Below are 15,993 nucleotides of genomic sequence, written 5' to 3' on the forward strand. Positions count from 1 at the left end.
GTTTAGACATTCTCCCTCGGCAACATATTGACACACGCCCCCGCCGTCGCAGACCATATTGTCCCAGAGCCCGTAGATACCATCCCGGAAAATTTGTTTTCGAATGGCCTCTCCAACGTCAACAGGGCGGGCACTTTCAATACCCTAACAACATCGTTCGCATCTGGTACAACCCATACGCCTCAACCCACCATCATTACTTTAGCGTCGGGTATCATGATTCTACACAACCAAATCCACGAAAGTTCAATTTTTTCTCGTTAGCAACGTATCATGATCCACAAAATCCCTTGACCCGACCATGTCGTTCTTGTAAAAGTGGGTTCATCTGTGGGCACTGTACATGAGATGATCATATTTAGTTCTTTGCTGTGGAAAAGTCACCTTCTAGTAAAACTTCTTGGTCGGAAATTTTCATACAAATGCTTGAAACATCCATCTTAGAGAATCGAATGCTTCACTTAAACAAGATCGTGCATTTATTGTAGCCTTGTATCGCTTGGATAGCTTTGCGAGAGGATGAAGACGCATGAGGAATTATCACCACTTCTAAGTTAGGCGCGAAGAGCCTTTGCAAAGAAATTATGACATCCGTTCTTTCCCTTGCCTATCTTTCTGATTCTCGGTCACTAGCTAGTCTCTTGGAGTTTGACTTGGTAAATTATGAAGTGATATCTCTCTACCATCTATCTACACCGAAATCCTCGACAAAGGCCTTCAGCCAGCTCTGTATAGCGGCTCTAACCGGCGCTGTCACTTCAGATATTGTGATCTTCTATCTCACAAGACGAGTTCTAGAAATACAGTGATATATGTTGAAGAGAAACCGGGGAATTGCGGAGACGAAGCGGGATGAAAAGTTAACTAATCGTTATACGTAGCTGCTCGCTCTAGTTTCGTACCCACACAAAAGTGAATCAAGTATTACCGAAATCTATAATCAGACGGAATATCAAGAAAGCATTCCGACTTGGGTTGACCTGTTCCACGCGAGTACGCATGTCGATCAGTCCATCTTGCTCCGGACTAACGGTATTCTATCTGAGAGGAATTATTAGATGGAAAACAGATTTGAGATGTTTACGATACAACATGGGAGCGAACATCAAGCATCAGCTCATGAATCAAAAAGTTCGAGAGAATTAGAAGATGGCGACACTACAGGTTATTTATAAACATGAATCCCTGCTCACGCTAACCACTTTAGTAGAAAATCCCAAACGCCAACTTCCCACTCCAACCAACCTCTCCGTTGACCACAACAACTTCAACAACGTCCCCAAGTCTTCGAGCGCAGTCAGCAGACGGCTTTCTGTTCTTATTGTTTCATTATAACACTCGCTGCATAGATTCCACAGTCATATCCGTCACTGAACATGTCACCCCTTGATATTTTTCTCTCTGCACCACCAATCTCGAGGTACAGTTGCTGCATCTTCTCTTACCTCACATCTATTGTCCAATACTAATTAATATTAGAACTCTAGCTGCAGTCGTCTTCTCATTTTCCGTACTCATCTACACTCGGGTCATCCCTTATGATCGATTCGTACTCTCGCTGCCATCTCTCACCCAACTACCACCAGAATTATGGCGAGTTAAAACTTGTCTTCTAATCACGGGTCCTAACCTTGGAATATTTTTTGATACCTATTTCTGTAAGTCTGAATTTTGGAAACTCAGCATATTGGAAAACGTGGCCTAACACCGAGCAGTATATGTTTATGGTGCAAAGCTCGAGAAGGGTCCGCTCAGGTTCTCCCAGCGAGCTGACTTTGTGACCTACATAAGCTTCAATGGTGGCATCATTGTGGTAAGTTAACATTTCCTAGCGATTTTCAGGCGCCTTGTTTGCTAGCACGTCTCGGTCTATGCCCAGTTCCGAAAAGTGGTGATCACGTGGTTGATGCATGCCGAGTCCATCTTTGAAGTTATATTAGAGAGCCAATCAACTCTAACAACAATATAGATACTAAATCTGTTGATCACTTCTGGTCAGAGATTGGCATCCGCTCTTGCTCTATCTTTCATAACGACATCTACTCGCGACTCCTGGGATGAACCCATGACTTTGGTCATCCTCAAAATGCCATCACAATATCTCCCTTATGCACTCCTTCTCTTAACACTCATCCTAGACTCGCCACAAGCAGCAATGATCCAAGCTACAGGCCTTGCTGCTGCTTACCTCTACGACCTTCTGACCGGACTTTATCCCAATTTTGGCATCAAACGTAACCTGATTACGACTCCGGGATGGGTCAAGAAAATGTTCGGGACGCAAAATGTTGTGGAACGACCTTATGGGACAGCATCTACGCCTGCGGCTGGAGAGACGGCCTGGGGATTGGACTTGTCATGGAAGAGGTTCGGCCCAGGACGTACACTAGGAGGAGAGGGTTCTAGCGAGGTGAGGCAGCGACCAAGAGGTTGTATACTTGCTGTGTTGGTGACAGGTGCATTTCTTGTTATCTGTGGATTGCTTGGATGGTTCTTCTTTCATGGCGCTCAAAGTGGCCCGCTGTCAATATTCGGCGTTGACAAGCTGCTGAGTGGCAAGCCGCCACTCGGCGGTGCGGACCCCACTTCGACAACTCCCCATTAAATCGTATTTGGTCAAAGAATACTGTCTCTTGAGGGAGTTCGGGATCACTCCCAAAGATGGCGAAAGAGATGATGGTCACGTGTGTAGGATGGCCTGTAAGTATATCTACCTCACCTAGGTATGGAAAGTCTGCACAAGTCTGAAGGCTCTGGCATAAGATCAAAGACTGCAACAATTGGAAACGGCATCCAAGCTATTGGAATCGACCCCACTGCTAAGATCTCCCCCCTTAAGCCTTGTTTTTCTCTGCTCATGGTTGTATGTATTATCCTTCTACCATTTCAAAACGATCACCTAATTGCAAAGCCGCGCAGTTAGGAACGTGCATTGAAGAAGGCTTCTGAAGGGGTCATAAGCTCGCTTATCTTGTTTCCATAAATACTCTAGGTACTTAGCATGCGTTTAGGATTCCTGCATGTTCGTGGCGGGTTCTAGTCAGCTCCTTTGAACCTTTCGCGATTGAACAAACTCAGTGTCTTTAGTCTATTTGAAAGGCCACTTCTACCCCAGTATGAATGCTATTCTACAGTAGTTCAAGGTCCCATTTTCTTGAACTGCCGACATAGCATTATAGTGTCACGCGACGACGGCCTAGAACCGGAAGGAGAACTACGGATAAACTCACCAGGTGCGAAAGCGCCGATGTTCTGTAAAACCTCCGATTGGCCACACTACTGAAAGGATCGGGGCAAGAAAAGACTTCATATCCAATCGCCGAAGCATTCTGTCATATTTTACTTATTTGCGGTGTTCCTTTTGGATTCGGTCCTAATTTGTACTCGGACAACCCAGCGCGCTTCTGCACAACATGCCGATCAAGTTGATCATCATCAGACGAATGCCGCGAATAAGGTGCCGGCTCTTGAAAGCGTGCCTCCTCGCCTTTTTAGACACCTTCCTTTCTTATAAAATGGTCTGCCTCTGTTTCACAAATGAAGACATACTCCGTGTGCTTACCAGTAGTGGCCGATGCATGGAACTTTCAACCTTTGGAGAACGTGCGCGGGAACATCGTAAGTCGTACAGTCCGAAAAGTATATAAATGGAAAAGTTTCCTGGGTGAAATATCCTGTTCGTACCGCAGCGCAATACTACCCGGGGTTTCTCCTCTTCGGTGAGAACTCCTGCACTCGTTCCACATTCTTCTTTCACTCCTCTTCGTTGAAACACATCTTCAAAAGTTCGCCATGCTTGCTTCAGTCATTGCCATTTGCTTGGCTACCCTCGTTTCCTCCGCACCTCTCGCTGTCCTTCCCCGCCAAACCACTTGCTACAGTGGAGTTTATGTGATCGGTGCTCGTGGATCCGAAGAAGCTGCTGGCTATGGCAGTGTAGCATCAGTCGTCAGTGGTGTTCTCAGCGCCATTCCAAATTCGGGCGGCGTAGCACTTGACTATCCTGCATCAGTCTTGGATCCTTTGTACGACGATTCAGTGACTGATGGTATCAACGCCATGATCAGTCTCATAGAGACCTACGCGAATGATTGTGGTGGCAAGATTGTGCTTGTGGGATTCAGTCAGGGAGGCAACGTGATTACGGATGTTCTAGCAGGTGGAGTTGACAAGCCAACCCCGCTTGCTCCGAGCTATGCTGCCTATCGTGAGTCTCCTTCCCGGTATGTTGAAATGCAAGAAAGGTTCTGACTTGTATTGCAGTCTCGGCCGTCACTGTCTTTGGCGACCCCACGTTCACTCATGGTCAATCATTTGATGCTGGCACAGACACCACTACTGATGGAGTAAGATTACCAGATTTAAGTTCTGCTCATTACTAACGCTCGATCTAGATATTTGCTCGCTCAGCTGGCGGCTCTAGTCTCGCGCTGCTGAACACATATGCATCCAAGATACAAAGCTACTGTGACAATGGAGATGTATACTGCGCCTCGGGCGATGATACCACTGCCCACAGCCAAGAAGTTCCTACATGGGGAACGGATGCTGTAGACTTCATCGTGAGCCTCAGTTCGTGAGTGGCAGGAAAAGAATGTGGATTGATGCAATGCGCTCCATGGCTTGATTTACGTCGAAGGTCGAAAACGGCTAGATAGGCTGAAAGTCAAATGACTTTGTCGACGGCTTGCATCAAACGAGAATGAGCATGCAATGATATACCAAGTCGACTATGTTCAAGGAATATTGTCAATTCAATACCAGAAAAAGATTGTAATTTCGTTGTGAATTGATCCATGCTTATACTTCAATAAACTTTTGCCTAGAATATATACCCGCCGAGCACTGCTCGAAGCCCCAAATTTTCTCCGCTATGTTGTCAGACCATAGCCAAAACACCGCACCATCCAAACATGACCTAGCTCGGGGACATCACACCCGTCTTCTGCTGGCTCAACAACTCTGGCGTACTGGCACCCGGACATCCAACTCCCTTCACTCCCGTAAAACTCTGCAGTGTGATGATCATCGCCGTCGCCCGGGCCTCGTTCGTCTTGGTGTCATTGACTTTAGGATTGGTGTTGAACGTGATTGGAGTTCCGAGAACGTTGCCCGCTGCCACGTTGGTGCTCAATTTGGAGATGAAGGCTGCGCGGGCCGGTGGACAAGTCTTGGGAATTGCTACACCGTTGACACCGACTCCCGACCCTGTTTTGATACTGAAGATGGGGACAAGGGAAGGGTCGATCTGGGCAACAGCAGCGGCTCGTTCATCGAGTGCGGTTGGGAGCGCAGATGTGCTGAGGAAGAGGAGGGAGAGGAGAGTGGCGGTAGTGAGGAACTGCATTTTCGAGTGATCGATACCTCCTTGTGAAAGAAGAGAATTCTTGATGATGTAATTTGAAGGGTTATTGGTGAATATAGAACAGAGAAAAGAAGTAACAGGCCCAGCCAGAGTACGAAAATAATTTGAAGGAGTGACGAGAATGATAGACGAAAAGAAGAACGATACAATCGTTGATGGAATACTCCCAAAGAAAAGTGAAGAGTACTGCTCGAGTCACGGAACCAACATCCTTCAAATATCCCAATGCAGCCGCCCCCTCGCATCATGTTCGTCCGAGCAATTGACTTCAATGGCAGATAGACCCTTGTTCCTTATCAGAAGTTTGTTTAGGATTTTCGTCTCTATCAAATAGCCGAGACAAGCGTTTGTTTCGCCTTGTGCCGGCTATCAATGATCAGCGCAAATTCCTGGGGAAGTGGCGTGGCCCGTTTGAGAGAATGTCGTTCATGTTTCGCCTAGAGTCGAATTGGATTCCGTTCTAGAATCTTATCAGACGAACCCCTTACAAACGATGTTCCAGCTGTCGCTAAGGGGTGACTCCTTAACAGCTTGGACCAATGAACATCGCAAGCGAACTATTAAGCGAGTTTCAATAAAGAGCCATAAGTGATAGGAGAAGATGCAGCGAGCTGTTCTGATCACGGAATCAAAGACTTAAGTACGGAGCTGCGCGCTTTTTGTTGCAGGTTTCTGCCGGTTCCAAAACGTAGAGTTTAGTAAAGTATCACGTGATCTGCAATACTCACAGTGAGTGGACGTACTTGCCGGACGCAAGAGTGTCCTTCAATATGAGCTATATATGTATGTAATAAATGATTGAGTTTGGAGCTTAAGTCCAACACTGGACACTGGATCAAGAGCCTTTTGAGATCTTAATGAAGAAGTCTCACCAGAACAATACTCCGTAAACAAGCTGAAGTTATGCCATAACCTAAAGATAGGCACCATTGAGTAGGATTTCTGCAATACAAAATCGATCGTTCAGATTTCCCGGTAATCGCTATTCATCTTTCTTCGGTGTTCTCGGATTCCGCTGCGGAGAGTGTAAAGCCGTGCATTCTCCGTGCCTCATCGAGATGTCCCTCGTTGAAGAACCTTCAAATGAAGTTTTCTCAGCGTGATAATGATAAGGTGTTTCCCATGAGTCAACATAAGTTGAATTGAGCTTCAAGTCCTGCACTGCAGCCGAAGACTTTCGATCTTGTGCAAATCTTTCGTCGAATCGTCCGTCCACTTCCTACCTTTCACATCAAGCATGTAGAACAAATGTATCTAGACATCCATACAGGGATGATAGCGTAGCCTGAAGAGAGCGCGGCTCACTGACGAATGGCAGACTCAAACACGGTGGAGGAGATGGACATTTGAAGTGAACAAGAACGGAAGTGAAACGAATCCTGTGCTTTGACAACCGTGGCTGGGGAGCACGTGCACAGAGCAGGGACTAGGGAAGTGGCTGAGTGGCTAGTGCTGTGGAGCTGTCAAACAGTCCGGACCTCGTTTAGCCTGACTTTCTGTAGCCCGGCTCTTGGCATTGACATGTCTCGGAATGGAAGAGATAAAAGTCTTGGCATATTCTATACAGCATTGAACAGGACTTGAGCAATCTGTACTTGATTTTGTTCTATATGCACTGCTTTGAGTACACTCAATGCGATGTAGGTAGGTGATGACATCATTGTTACGCGTCTACGCGCCCGCAAATCAAGGATATACAGTTCCGAATGGCGCCTAGCTCCCATTGCTGTATGCTACAATTTCATTGCATTCCTCGTCGTTCAGTCTTCCATGCGCACCTCTCTCATATTACCCCAACAAGGCAAAGTCGTCAATTATCTAATAACCAACGGTCATGGAGTCGCCTAAGCCTACAGCTCAGGACGAACCGAAAAACCAAGACCACAAAGTGTCGCCACTTGCGGAAGAGCCTAAAGAGTTTTACCAATCTAGTCGTGTTTGGTATGCTGCTACTGTATTCCCGCTTGCTGCAGCATGTTTCGGGCCTCTTGCTTCTGCGTTGAACATCTGCGCCTTGGTGGAGGAATGGCGAGTTATAATTCCCGCTGGAGATGTTGAGAGCACTGAGATTGCAGTTGGGGATCCGTCTTGGTAAGTGCTAATAGTCCTTTGAGCATACCCAAGTATCTAATTCGCTGCAGGTTAGTCGCAATCAATGCAATATCATTAGCTATCGCTATACTCGCAAACCTTTCCCTCCTCCTTAGTTTCGCACATCGATTGCCATTCCACGCCGCCCAAGCGGCTACGATTGTGGGGTGGTACATCTCCTCTATAATGCTCTTGGTTATCATCATACTCACGCCTACGCACTTGCAAACTGGTACACTTTACTCGTACGGCCAACCTTTCGTCTATGCTTGTCTTTCTGCAGTGTTGTACTTCATATTTGCAACACTTCTCCTCATAACTACTTTCGGAGCTATCAAAGGATACTATCACCCCGATTTCAGCGCTACTTTAACGCTCCCGCAGCGTACATTAATGGCCCAGTCAACATGCTTTGTTGCGTACTTGATCTGTGGCGCTGCTGTTTTCGCTCATATTGAGGGTTGGATCTTTGTTGATGGAGTCTACTGGGCCACAGTCACGCTCCTCACAATTGGGTATGGTGACGTGGTTCCAAAGACGCACCTTGGCCGATCTCTAATTATCCCATATGCAACATCTGGTATCATCATGATAGGATTAGTTGCTGGCTCGATTGGGTCGCTGGTCATTGATCAAGCCCAGAAGAAAATGGTTTCACGCTTGACAGTCAAACAGCGCGAATTGCTTCAGGCTGACTTCGATCAAGAAGCAAGGAATGATCAAAATCATGAATCCGAGCACATAAGAGAGAGGGCAGAATTCAACTTGATGCGACGAATTCAATCACGGGCTCGCTCACGGCAGCTGTGGCTTCTAACAGGAATTGCCGCAGTTGCACTTGTTCTTCTGTGGTTTATCGGCGCAGTCGTGTTTTGGAAGACAGAATCAACGCCAACATCGTTCCAATCTGCGCCGTGGAGTTATTTTGATGCTGTGTACTTTGTGTTCATCTCAACCGTTACTATCGGCTACGGCGACTTTTATGTGGAGAGTAATATTGGTCGACCGATATTCGTATTCTGGGGCCTATTAGCTGTGCCAACAATGACTATTCTCATTGCCAGCATGGGTGCTACGGTATTGGTCATCATCAAGGGGATCATCGCACAGATTGACCGCTTTGTGGTATTGGAACACGAAGGCGGTGGTCGCGAAAGACACTCATTTGCCAGAAAAGCTTTTCACATGGGGAAATTACATCTCAAGCATAGGAGAGGATCTAATAAAGATGGTCACCATGGAGGAATGGAGAGACATGGCGAGCACGGTTTCAGGGATAGAAAAACGGGAAAGATCATGAACATTCACGACGAGACCGGCCACATTCCCCACCCCGACCACGACCATGACGAAGCTGTCACCATGCGGCAATACCTGATAGCAAAAGAAATTCGAAGTCTGTTGGAAGATGTTTCCGCAAGTCCTCCGAGAACGTACACTTTCGAGGAATGGGCGAGGTTTTTGAAGCTGCTAGAGATCAAGCATAGGGAGAAAGATACATCAGCACCGTCTCAAAACAGCAATGGAGGGAATGGAGAAATTGATGAAAATGGTTGGAGTTGGCTGCAGGATGATGGCCCGTTGTTTGGTACGCAGACGGAGACTGAATGGCTTCTCCAGAAGCTAAGCAAGCAGCTCGAGGACTCTTTGACTCCTACGATATGAGCTGTGTTCCCAATCAGCAAGCTTGGCTCAGAGCCGAACAGTTCTCAAAAGAGCATGACTGTTAGTACACAATTCATATTGTTCATAAGGTCCATAGGTTTGCTCAGCCAAAGCCTCCACATCAGTTGCGAAGCTACCCCGCTGCGGGGCTTGCGCCCACGAAGACAGAGAAGCAGCTACGATAACCTACCCAGGTAAACGTCAACCACTCGAGTATTTCAACAACATATATTACAACAAACGTCTTGTCGAAACCAAAACAAGCTCGTCGACGTGAGAAAGCTCCGTATCGAACAGAAATCGGAACATTCATGTTGCATGATGATATGGGTCATATTGGCACTCACCGCGCAGGTCTACAAATCGTGAAGTCCAATCGGAAACGAAGAGTATGCGTCGGATACTGTATCTGACCGGACTCCTGTCGCGAATCAGGGATGAGTCTCCTGGTACTCTGTCGAATTATTTGTCAGTCGCGGCATCAGATTTGGCGGAAATTATCAAATATTTATAATAAAATATAGACAATCATTATGAAATTCTCTCAGAATTCACCTAACGTCAATTTCTTGAATTGAGTCTAATGAAAATTTTATATCAATGAAAGTTTTAGTTTCTCAAGATCGCATACTGTGCTTTGAAATACGGAGCGGATTTCCCGGCCAAGACTCTGGAAAACTCAGGGATCATCCACTACTGCCCTGTAAAGTCACCAAAAGATCGCTGCAAGCCCTATAATCATAGGCGCAGCTTACCTTGAAGGGCTGCTTTGCGATTAAACCTGACACTGGTATCGCTAAAGGATCCTATCATGCCGCTCGTAGCCTGAGATCTGGAGATCTGAGCGCTGTACTTCGTATTCCCTCGTGACTCACTCACTGTACTAGTACAACTAGCTCCCTTGCGGCGCAGAACGCTGGAATTTGATCCTTGGCAAAACATACGACGTAAGCTGACAGAACCTTTATTAGGACGTCTGCTCTTCTTGTCCTTCCGATCCCAATTCTCTTTGCTCGACCTCAGCTTCTTCTCGCATTGAGGTCCTTCGTGTTTCAAAATGGCTTCTTCCTACAAGAGGTCCGTCGTGAAATACCAGGCAAATAGCGAGAAAGAGATCTCATACATCAGCGCCGGGCCATCCGAGGGCCAACTCTTAATCTTCCTGCACGGATGGCCTGGAATTGCCTACACATGGAAGCCTCAAATTGAGACATTTGCAGCCCTCGGCTTTCTAGTCGTGGCTCCGGACATGCCTGGCTATGGCGAATCTACATCAACGAAAGTCCAGGAAGATTACTCCCACGAGAATATCATTCCAGGTCTGCTGGCCCTTCTGGAGGCTACTACCAGAACCGAAGCTGTCTGGCTTGCACACGATTGGGGTGCGGGCGTTCTCAGCACCTTGATGGCGACACATCCAGAAGTCATCAAAGCATCTTGCCTAATGGCTGTACCATATCGAACGCTCGAGCTTGGGCTAGAAGAGGTGGTCAAATTGGTCAATCGGGAGATGTACCCCGAAGACAAGTTTCCATTTGGTCAATGGGATTATCAAAATTTCTACGAGCAATCTTTCGACAAGGCAACCGAATGGTTCGATGCCAATGTTGAGCCTTGGCTCAAAGTTTCCTTTTCCGCTGTGTCCAAAGGTCGAGGGGCTCTAGGATATGGCAAGCCAGCTTTCACGGCTACTGTCACTAAGGATGGCGGTTGGTTCGGAGGTATTCCCAAAGCTCTTCCTGAATGGAACAATGTTCCCACAGAAGGCGCGATGCTAGGTCAGGATGTATTGGAGGAGCTCATCAAAGCGATGAAGAAAACGGGATTCTACGGTCCGGATTCGTACTACATGAACCACAAACGCAATCGGGAGTTCAACTTGTCGAAACAGAAGAATGGAGGTCATTTCGAGAAGCCTCTACTTTTCATCGAGCCACAGTGGGACAGCGTTTGTGATACGGCCAATTCTCGATTGGCAGACCCGATGAGACAGCATGCGAGCAAGCTCACTTGGACAAGCATCGCTGCGGGTCATTGGGTTTCCGCAGAGGCTCCTCAAGAGACGAATGCGGCAATTGCAAAGTGGCTTGCGACGGAAGTTGCGGATTACTGGCCCTACTTCTACAAGAATGCGCAGATTAAAAACTATTGAGTTTGAAAAGTTTGCAAGGTGGTAGAGAAGTAGCACTGGAATCTTGCTGTCCTTGTGTCAAGTGCAAGTCTCTCGAATCATTCCTTGAAGTAAAACAATCAAAAGCTATTGCCAATCCTCAAATTATTCTTGCAGGTGATGCCTCTAATGCGTAAACGAATTTGGTCCAGAGCTCTCGTGCACTCGAATGTGATATCAGCCCTGCCCTCCATACCGGTACTCTACGCACGTGATTCAAGCTTGAGTCTTGCCATGGCTGTCGAAGCCAGCTGGGCAGTCTGACACTTACCGTAGTTTATGGCCTGTGGAACTTGGGATTATCTGTAGTTCAGACCGATTGTTACGCAAATAATTGGGTTACATACAGAAGATCAGGTGAAGAGTGGAGATCATTGTTGTAACGCTTGTACGAAAGGAGCTGAAGGTGGAGTGGAGCATTGACAAAAAAGCAATCACAAATCCTTCGCAATCTTTATCACTTTTTTCCTCTCCTGCATTGAATGAGAGCAGTCGAGAAGACGATTTGCAATTGAATCTGCACCCCAATTTTGATTAGAATTCACGCCAAGGAGATGCCAGAACTCAATCCACCCGATAGTGTTCCGGCAGAGCTTATCACCCTAGATGCGGGAGTTTTAGGCCATGCCGAAGACACTACTCACGCGCCATGGGAAACCGGGAGCACTCCCTCGCTACCATCAATCGACCGACAGCGCGATCATGTAAGTAAGCTGGCGGGTATGTTGTGCTACCCACGATGCGAACGCTGACAATTAATTCGTAGGACGATGCTGATTCTGCCATTGGCACTCTATCCGACGTGTACGCTGTCCCAAACCGTTGTCCCGCTGGGATTCTGTGAGATGTATCTTGGTACCGGAATTGATGACCCAGCAGGACATCCACCACGTCGATACGATCAAGTATATATGAAAACATCGAGGAAAATGGCAGGACGTACCATCACTTCAAGCAAGGAAGTATGCTTTCTCCTATTTTCGAGATTTCTTGCGAATTTATTTGACAAAATTCACAGAATACAATTTACCAAATGACGAGGTGTGTAGTTGAAGCCCCGCGGCATTTCTTTCTCCTCGCATCTAACCTAAAACTGTACTTGACAGAAAGAGAGAGAAAGATTAGGTAGACCTTGAGCCTAGTGACCACTTATCCGCTCCTAATACTCTGCTAGATCTCCAACACACCTTATTCTACCTCACTCTCCACGAGAAACTTTACTTGGCCCCGATTGGTGTCGAGCCGCACAATGTGCGTCAAGTTCTCGATATTGCAACGGGTAAGAAGTTCGGTTAATAAGTGAAAGACCAAAAGCTAATCCTCATGTAGGGACAGGAATCTGGGCCATTGAATTCTGTCAGTCATTCAGCACCGGTCCAGATTTAATGTTGACATTGTGCAGCACACCTTTTTCCATCCGCCCAGATCGTTGGGACAGATCTGAGTGCAATCCAGCCACTTTAGTATTGTCTCCTTCTCAACCCCAGACTACCCTACTGATTCGTAACTCAGCGTGCCGCCAAATTGCCGTTTCGAAATAGATGATGCAGAAGATGAATGGAACTTCGCCGAAAAGTTCGACTACGTCCATGGACGGGCTCTCCTCTCATGCTTCAAAGACCCCAAGCACGTCATTAGCGAAGCCTTTAAGTCTCTCGCGCCAGGCGGCTACCTCGAGCTTCAAGATGCAGTCTTTCCCTTCAATTATATCGGCGAGCCACCAGTAGACTCGGACTTGTACCGCTGGAACAAATTATGCGTTGAAGGGTCTACCAAAATTGGACGTCCATGGACGAATGTGCTTAATTATAAGCGCTGGTTGACAGAAGTCGGATTTGAAGACGTAGTTGAGAAGTCGTTCTATTGGCCGACGAACAAGTGGGTGAAGGGGAAGCACAATAAACAGATTGCGGCGTTCTTTCAAGCGGATATGCTGAATGGGATAGAAGGCATGAGTTTGAAAGTCATTGGTCAGCTGGGCTGGACTGCTGATGAGATTCGGAGTTTCCTTGTTGGGGTGAAGAATGACCTCAAAGATACTTCTATCCCTGCTTATTTGTCAATGTGAGTCTGCCTTTATTGCGGGATTACACGATTACTGATGTTGAAGCAGAAAGGTTGTATATGGGAAGAAGCCCCAGCTTACTGAAGCTTGAGAAGACCGTCTTATTGCATAGCCTGCGTAGATTGGATACAATTTCATCTTTTCCCGTTGCAACTATCCTACTACGTTAGATTGAAGCAATTGAAACGGCCTGTCAAGCAGTCAAGAGTGACCCGGTCATGTGCCACTGCAACTCAGTTGAGGATATACTCTCAGCTGCATGCGCAGGACTTTATTGAACACGCACGTGCGACTACTAACAGTGATGACAGAACAGAGCTTACTGAGTTGACCCCGCATCACTGATGGGGTAGTTTCAACCTAGCTGATTACCGCTTGAGGATGCGGGGTATCGCTGATCGGCCGCCTTGAGTAACTTTAATTTTTCCGGACCTCGACTTATTTTCCCGTCTTCCAGGTACGATCAATGATATCATGAATGGATGATTGTATTGTATCTGCCTCATCTGCAATCTGGATGAATGATTCCGTCGATGTCGAGTTAAATAAGGATAAGTAGAGGAGGTAGGTCAGCATTTTTTTTCAGATCTTGGTCCTGCATTCTCAACGGCACTCGCAAGCAGCGCGAAAGGTGCGATGGAGCTCTTTTTAGTGAATATTCTATGCTTTCTTCTTTCCTTTGTCCATCTTGCGCAATGTAGCACCTCCACATCAGACGGCCCCACTGCCACAGTTGTAAATGGCACATATGTTGGCAAAAATGTACCCGAATGGCAACAAGATCAATTCCTCGGAATCCCGTATGCAATCCCACCTCTGGGCGCTCTTCGGTTTGCGCGGCCGAGGTCTTTGAATTCCTCGTTTGCTGGTACAAAGAATGCAACGCAATACGGTTATAGTTGCATGCAGTATGGCACAAACTTTTCGCTGTCTGAAGATTGCCTAACTGTCAACGGTAACTAATTTTGACAATGTTTCTGTAGAACGTATATACTGAATTACTATAGTCATTCGTCCGGCTGGGACAGCCTCCAGTGACAAGCTTCCAGTTCTTGTCTGGATCTACGGTGGCGGGTTATACGCAGGATCGAGCGCTGATCCCCAGTACAACGTTTCAGGTATTGCCCACGTTGGGCAGGAAATTGGGAAGCCTGTGATTGTCGGTAAGAAGCTATCTTCTCATGTCGAAATCAGATCACCCACTGAATTTTCTAAGCCTCCATAAATTACAGACTCGGGGTATGGGGATTTCTCCAAAGTCCCCAAATCCTCGCAGAAGGGAGCTCGAATGCAGGCCTTCTCGACCAACGACTCGCTCTACGCTGGATCAAAGAGAATATCGCAGCTTTTGGCGGCGACCCAGAGCGTATCACCATTTGGGGCGAATCAGCTGGCGCTCAAAGTATTGGGCTGCATCTGCACTCTTACGACGGTAGAGATGATGGCTTGTTCCATGCCGCCATTATGGAATCGGGAAGCCAGATTGGGGCATTTTTGCAACCTCTCGCGTATTACACGAGCCCGGTGGAAAACCTCACGAGGACGACGCATTGTTACACGGCGAGTAATCAGCTGGCGTGCTTGAGGAACTTGACGCAAGATCAGCTTTTTTATGCTCAAGTCAGTCAGACGTGGAATCCGATCGTAGGAAAGTAAATTCTCTTTGCCGTGTTCCATTTCCAGACAGCAACCATTGAACAAACACCATCTACCCATCTGAACAACTACGTGCTAACTTGAATCAGACGGCGACTTCCTGACCGCTTACCCAAGCACTCTATCAGCTGAGGGAAAATTCATCCACATTCCCCTCCTCATCGGCGCAAACAGTGACGAAGGAACATCGTTCGGTGTCACTGGGCTTGACAACGACACGGCAATTTTCAACAATCTTCTCATCTACCGAAACTACGCCATTTCCCCTCCGACAGCAAGGAAGCTGCTAGAACTGTATCCCAATGACCCAGCTCACGAACCGCCTTACTATATCACCAATGCCACGATTTTTCCAAGTAAAGGATTACAGTGGAGACGAGATTGTGCGATCGCTGGAGATGTTGTTATGATTAGTGGTAGGAGGAAGGTTTGTGAGGAGTATACGAAGGGTGGATTGGATGTGTTTAGTTACAGGTTTGATACGCCTTTGGTAAGTCACTTTCGTTTCTACTCCGAAAACCCCTTTGGATTGGAATGTTATGCTAACAGCATGCCAGTGGAATGCAGCAGTCACAGCAGGTGCTCAGCACTTCGTGAATGTAGTGTTCAGCTTCCGTAAGTCATTTCGTTAAGTTCCTGCCTATCTTCGGTCGCTCACTTCTCCTCAGAGAACATTTCAGGTGCTCTAGGTCCTCTCCCAAAATACCAGAACTACACAGACCTTTCCCACAACATCGGCAAAGCTTATATATCCTTCGTGAACGACCTGGACCCGAATACAAGCCGTGGCAATAGCACTTTGCCGTATTGGCCAAAATACGATCTAGATGCACCTCAGAATATGGTGCTGAATAGTAATTTGACTTATGTGGAAGATGATACCTTTAGGAAGGAAGGGATTGCTTTCATTAATACGATTGATAGGGAATTACTGGCTTGATGATACTCCAAGAATTTGGGTCAAGTTTGAGGCAAAATCGG

General features: G+C 46.9%; 7 protein-coding genes across 7 annotated transcripts; 6 read left to right on the forward strand and 1 right to left on the reverse strand.

The window, feature by feature from the left end:
* Positions 1 to 1,257: 1,257 nt before the first annotated feature.
* LY89DRAFT_706486 (uncharacterized protein) lies at positions 1,258 to 2,968 on the forward strand. The gene is made up of 5 exons (XM_018217533.1): positions 1,258 to 1,420; positions 1,480 to 1,658; positions 1,716 to 1,813; positions 1,970 to 2,865; positions 2,922 to 2,968. Exons 1-4 carry the CDS (start codon positions 1,377 to 1,379, stop codon positions 2,603 to 2,605), a joined length of 957 nt encoding a protein of 318 aa, XP_018073253.1. The 5' UTR covers positions 1,258 to 1,376; the 3' UTR covers positions 2,606 to 2,865; positions 2,922 to 2,968.
* A 593-nt stretch (positions 2,969 to 3,561) lies between these two features.
* On the forward strand, positions 3,562 to 4,801 carry LY89DRAFT_683738 (acetyl xylan esterase). The gene is made up of 3 exons (XM_018214754.1): positions 3,562 to 4,207; positions 4,264 to 4,346; positions 4,395 to 4,801. Exons 1-3 carry the CDS (start codon positions 3,793 to 3,795, stop codon positions 4,578 to 4,580), a joined length of 684 nt encoding a protein of 227 aa, XP_018073254.1. The 5' UTR covers positions 3,562 to 3,792; the 3' UTR covers positions 4,581 to 4,801.
* Positions 4,762 to 5,631, reverse strand: LY89DRAFT_683739 (uncharacterized protein). Its single transcript, XM_018214755.1, has one exon. It carries the CDS (start codon positions 5,345 to 5,347, stop codon positions 4,919 to 4,921), a length of 429 nt encoding a protein of 142 aa, XP_018073255.1. The 5' UTR covers positions 5,348 to 5,631; the 3' UTR covers positions 4,762 to 4,918.
* A 1,307-nt stretch (positions 5,632 to 6,938) lies between these two features.
* On the forward strand, positions 6,939 to 9,188 carry LY89DRAFT_507512 (voltage-gated potassium channel). Its single transcript, XM_018208039.1, has 3 exons — positions 6,939 to 7,009; positions 7,167 to 7,456; positions 7,507 to 9,188. The coding sequence occupies exons 2-3, from the start codon at positions 7,200 to 7,202 to the stop codon at positions 9,119 to 9,121; spliced, it is 1,872 nt and encodes a 623-aa protein (XP_018073256.1). The 5' UTR covers positions 6,939 to 7,009; positions 7,167 to 7,199; the 3' UTR covers positions 9,122 to 9,188.
* A 501-nt stretch (positions 9,189 to 9,689) lies between these two features.
* Positions 9,690 to 11,737, forward strand: LY89DRAFT_507394 (alpha/beta-hydrolase). Its single transcript, XM_018208038.1, has one exon. It carries the CDS (start codon positions 10,179 to 10,181, stop codon positions 11,271 to 11,273), a length of 1,095 nt encoding a protein of 364 aa, XP_018073257.1. The 5' UTR covers positions 9,690 to 10,178; the 3' UTR covers positions 11,274 to 11,737.
* A 434-nt stretch (positions 11,738 to 12,171) lies between these two features.
* LY89DRAFT_775114 (S-adenosyl-L-methionine-dependent methyltransferase) lies at positions 12,172 to 13,510 on the forward strand (the record flags this gene model as incomplete). Its single annotated transcript, XM_018221984.1, has 7 exons — positions 12,172 to 12,253; positions 12,310 to 12,334; positions 12,434 to 12,570; positions 12,621 to 12,647; positions 12,694 to 12,754; positions 12,804 to 13,355; positions 13,405 to 13,510. Coding segments are annotated over 7 exons (927 nt in total), but the record flags the coding sequence as incomplete, so codon positions are not given.
* Positions 13,511 to 13,992: 482 nt separating this feature from the next.
* On the forward strand, positions 13,993 to 15,983 carry LY89DRAFT_780882 (carboxylesterase; the record flags this gene model as incomplete). The annotated part of the gene is made up of 6 exons (XM_018222428.1): positions 13,993 to 14,311; positions 14,364 to 14,519; positions 14,573 to 14,980; positions 15,102 to 15,502; positions 15,570 to 15,627; positions 15,681 to 15,983. The coding sequence occupies 6 exons, from the start codon at positions 13,993 to 13,995 to the stop codon at positions 15,950 to 15,952; spliced, it is 1,614 nt and encodes a 537-aa protein (XP_018073259.1). The 3' UTR covers positions 15,953 to 15,983.
* Between the last annotated feature and the right edge of the window lie 10 nt (positions 15,984 to 15,993).

Source organism: Mollisia scopiformis (genome assembly GCF_001500285.1).
Source record: "Mollisia scopiformis unplaced genomic scaffold LY89scaffold_9, whole genome shotgun sequence".
NCBI lineage: Eukaryota > Fungi > Ascomycota > Leotiomycetes > Helotiales > Mollisiaceae > Mollisia > Mollisia scopiformis.